Source organism: Hemibagrus wyckioides, linkage group LG01, assembly GCF_019097595.1.
Source record: "Hemibagrus wyckioides isolate EC202008001 linkage group LG01, SWU_Hwy_1.0, whole genome shotgun sequence".
NCBI classification, from domain to species: Eukaryota; Metazoa; Chordata; class Actinopteri; order Siluriformes; family Bagridae; genus Hemibagrus; species Hemibagrus wyckioides.
Window position 1 is genome coordinate 33,780,780 of NC_080710.1, and position 5,000 is coordinate 33,785,779.

The 5,000-nt window shown below is 40.3% G+C and overlaps 1 protein-coding gene across 3 annotated transcripts in view; it reads left to right on the forward strand.

Annotated features, from left to right (window-relative positions):
• LOC131366278 (putative protein MSS51 homolog, mitochondrial) overlaps positions 1-5,000 on the forward strand; it is a 36,225-nt gene that overhangs the window by 27,451 nt on the left and 3,774 nt on the right. For 2 of the 3 annotated variants that reach the window (XM_058410649.1, XM_058410733.1), the window contains exons 4-5: positions 649-773; positions 4,457-5,000. The exon at positions 4,457-5,000 is cut by the window's right edge and continues 20 nt beyond it. In XM_058410649.1, coding sequence (XP_058266632.1) covers positions 649-773; positions 4,457-5,000 — 669 coding nt within the window. The remainder of the gene's footprint in view (positions 1-648; positions 774-4,456) is intronic. The other variant, XM_058410817.1, reaches the window with a different exon arrangement.

Genomic DNA, 5,000 nt, shown 5'->3' on the forward strand with positions numbered 1-5,000 from the left:
GATAAATATAATCAAGAAATTTCACAAAACTTTAATAATAATTGGATTTATTTAATGGTGTACCAATTATTATTATAGAATTCTGTTATAATTCTGTTATAATTCTGATATTATTCTGATATAATTCTGATATAATTCAGATATAATCTGAGACAGTAGTTTTGGGGAAAGGGCAGTGATGAGAATGTGGAGCTGCAGAAACTCTCAGCTGTGTTTCATCATTTCTGTAGATCAGGAGGAGGAGCAGTTCAAGCACAGGAGTTAAATCTTAGGCAGCTGGTGTGATAGAGGTCAGTGTTTTAGGGTTTAAGACCATCTGCCCCTCTGAGATTAGCATCTGACTATGTAAAAACGTTTGACTCAGAGCTGCAGTAAACAGCCGTAAATACCCCTCCACATTCTGCCCGCTGTCTCTGACCAGACCCTGAAGTTTACGATGGCTTGGCGCTGTCAGGGTTCTGTCACACGCAGCGTGAAGTCATGCAGATATGACATGCAGTCGTGATAAAAACTCTTAAACTTCTAAAACCATGAGTCTGGCTGCTAAAAAAAGGCCACAGGCATTTCTGGAACTTCTGGCCACTTTAATATTACTGACCATGTGTCCAGACTCTCATTCTCTTCTTCATCATGTGTCTGTTGTTCAAGGTGTCTGAATGTGTACTACTGCAGTAAAGAGTGCCAGAAGAAGGACTGGAGTCTTCATAAGAAGTTCTGTAAGAAGCTGCGGGTGGTGGCCATCGACAGGCTAGTGGACTGGCTACTACACACAGGTGAGGAACATGTTATATACACACAGGTGAGACTCTGAAACCTGACGGTCACTCAGAGTGGTTCTAGACCTTTCATACCCGTAACAACACAGGTTTTATTATCAGTTCACACGTAAACATCACATCAAGCCTTCAGTCCAGCCACAGTGGTCAGATCTCAACTGTGTGTCTGGCAACAGAAAGAGTTTTTAAATCCAGAGTCTGATTATCAGTGGTGATGAGGTGACATTACACTTCTGTTGTTTTTAGGTCATGTCATCAACCTGGCCTTTAAACACAGTTCAAAAAGCACAAAACACCTGTATGATCATACTTTATAATAATCTGACATTTCAGAATCAGATAGAATAATCAGATAGAGATAATCTGACAGGATAATCAGACAGGGATAATCAGACAGAGATAATCTGACAGGATAATCAGACAGAGATAATCAGATAGAGATGATCTGACAGGATAATCAGACAGAGATAATCAGATAGAGATGATCTGACAGGATAATCAGACAGAGATAATCAGATAGAGATGATCTGACAGGATAATCTGACAGGGATAATCAGATAGAGAAGATCTGACAGGATAATCAGACAGGGATAATCAGACAGCATAATCTGACATAATCAGACAGGGATAATCTGACAGATAATCAGACAGGGATAATCAGACAGATAATCAGACAGCATAATCTGACAGATAATCAGACAGGGATAATCAGACAGATAATCAGACAGAGATAATCAGACAGGGATAATCAGACAGGGATAATCAGACAGGGATAATCTGACAGATAATCAGACAGGGATAATCTGACAGATAATCAGACAGGGATAATCAGACCGATAATCAGACAGGATAATCGGACAGGGATAATCAGACAGAGATAATCAGACAGAGATAATCAGATAGAGATGATCTGACAGGATAATCAGACAGGGATAATCAGACAGAGATAATCTGACAGGGATAATCTGACAGATAATCAGACAGGGATAATCAGGCAGAGATAATCTGACAGATAATCAGACAGGATAATCTGACAGGGATAATCTGACAGATAATCAGACAGGATAATCTGACAGGGATAATCTGACAGATAATCTGACAGGGATAATCTGACAGATAATCTGACAGGGATAATCAGGCAGAGATAATCAGACAAGGATAATCAGACAGGGATAATCTGACAGAGATAATCTGACAGATAATCAGACAGGGATAATCTGACAGGGATAATCAGACAGGGATAATCTGACAGATAATCAGACAGGGATAATCAGACAGTGATAATCAGACAGTGATAATCAGACAGGGATAATCAGACAGGGATAATCTGACAGAGATAATCTGACAGATAATCTGACAGGGATAATCAGGCAGAGATAATCTGACAGATAATCAGACAGGGATAATCTGACAGAGATAATCTGACAGATAATCTGACAGATAATCAGACAGGGATAATCAGACAGGGATAATCAGACAGGGATAATCTGACAGATAATCAGACAGGGATAATCAGACAGAGATAATCTGACAGGATAATCAGACAGGGATAATCTGACAGAGATAATCTGACAGATAATCTGACAGGGATAATCAGGCAGAGATAATCTGACAGATAATCAGACAGGGATAATCAGGCAGAGATAATCTGACAGGGATAATCAGGCAGAGATAATCAGACAGGGATAATCAGACAGGGATAATCAGACAGGGATAATCAGGCAGAGATAATCTGACAGGAATAATCAGACAGGGTCATCAAACAGGGATAATCAGACAGATAATCAGACAGGGATAATAAACACAAAACAGAGACTCATAGGGAGTGAAGACTAGTCCACCTGGTTCAGTTCCACAGAAGAGCTACTGTAACACAACCTGCTGAAGAAGTGACTGGTGTCTCTGATAGAAAGCAGTCATATCACACAGAACATCACAGATCACTGTCTGTGGAGCTGCAGAGCATCAGAGTGACCATGCTGACTCCTGGACACCACACAATGCTTCTACAGTGGACACCTGCATCGGTCTGATGAATCATGATTTATTTACATCATAGATAGATAGATAGATAGATAGATAGATAGATAGATAGATAGATAGATAGATAGATAGATAGATAGATAGATAGATAGATAGATAGATAGATAGATAGATAGATAGATACTTTATTCATCCCAAAGGGAAATTCACAGTTTCCAGCAGTATCCACAAACACAGGTAATAGATAAAATATGAAGGAATATAACAAAATACTAAAATACCCAAATTAGGGTACAAAAATATAAAATATTGCCAAATATAGCAGAATATAACAATATAACAAAATATAGCAGAAAAATACTAAAATACCAAATTTGGTATTTTAGTATTTTTCTGCTATATTTTGTTATATTGTTATATCATGTGGAGGCCAGGTGTGTGTAGGTCAGTTATCTATGATAAGATAGCACCAGGGTGAAGAAGGTGAGCTGGTGGAGGCAGTGTGATGACCTTAACAATGGTCTGCTGGGAAACCTCAGGTCCTGGAGTTCATGTGTACGTTACTTTGACACATATCACCTACTTAAACACCACTGTAGTCCAAGTTCACTTCTTCATGGACACAGTGTTCAGTGTCCTCTTTTAGCAGAATGATGCTCTCTGACACACTGCTAACACTCTTCAGGAACGGTTTGAGGAACATAAAAAAGAGTTGGTGTTGGCTCCTCCAAATTTCTCAGAACTCAATCCCTTTGAGCGTCTGTAGGATGTACTGGATAAACAAGTCCAGTCCATAGAGGATCTGCTGCTAAAGTCCTGGTGCCTGATACCACAGTACACCTTCAAAGGTCTGGTGGATTCCAGGCATCAACAACTCTGAACTGTTTTGGAGGCACAAGGTGGAACTACACAATATTATATAGGGCTAATAATAAACATATATATATATATATATATATATATATATATATATATATATATATATATATATATATATATATATATATATATGTAATGCATATGTATATATGTAATATATACATATGCACACATATGTATATATGTAATGTATGATATTACATATTATATTATATATCATAAGGGTGGAGGTAGCTCAAGTGGTTAAGGCTCTGGGTTGTTGATCAGGATTTAAACCCCAGCGCTGCCAAGCTGCCACCATTGGGCCCCTGAGCAAGGCCCCCAACCCCCCTGTGCTCCACCATTTATACTGGAGATAAAACTGCACTATGACACTCTTAGAGAAAATAGGGATTTCACAAGGTTCTATTTTAAGACCAATATATTTTTTCCAAGTCAGCTTTTATTTTTATCCCCTTTGTTTACACTAGCACTTGCTGAATTCACTCCAGGTTGTGTGCTGTGGGTGTTTACTGGACACCTCTGTTGTTGTTTTTTATGTTTGTGCTGACCACCAGAATGCTAATCTTCTAAATATTACCCCAGACCTTTTAGCACTCTCGCCTTTATAATGGAGCAGTGGTTTTATTTTAAAGGAAGGAACAAGAAAGTGTTAAAAAGCAGAAACGTGTTGTTTGTTCTGCTTCATTTTGAATTTAATTTAATACTCAAACACAAACCATTATTTGGTATATTAATAAAGACGCTTGAAGTAAGTGTTGATTTTGTGCTATCTAAATAAAATCTGAATCTTTTCTGTCACTGTTCTGATGTTTTAGGAGATCTGCCCTTCCCCACAGAAACATGGACTCATCCTGCTAAAGCGGTCCGGTGCTGGGATGATTGGCTCTCCATGCAGGGTGACCTCACCGCACGGATGGAGCTGATCCTGTCTGGGAAGAACATGACTGACCTCTGGACCAACGCTTGCCGGCCACGCCCCGAAGAGGTGGAACTTCGTGAATCAGTGTGGCGTGTGTGTAGCGAGTTCCTCTCACGTCCACTGACGTTAGGTCTCGGGATTCAGATGTTTCTCTTGGACCCGTATTCGCGACCTCTCACCATCCACCTGGTGGGGGCGGGACACAACGAGACCCTGGGTGCGAGGACGACAGATCTGGATGAGCTGAGTCGTATGTTCCCTGGACATCAGGGCCTGGAGGTGGTCATGGTGGGGCCGGAGGTGGTGAAAGGGCCGATAATGAGACCTCCATTAAGGGCGTTTGGTCCACGAGGAAGAGTCTACATCAGCGCCTACAAGGGGCTGTACCATGAGTTCTGGGAGGAGCTTGTGGAGAAAGGAGAGGCAGCAAGACCAGACCT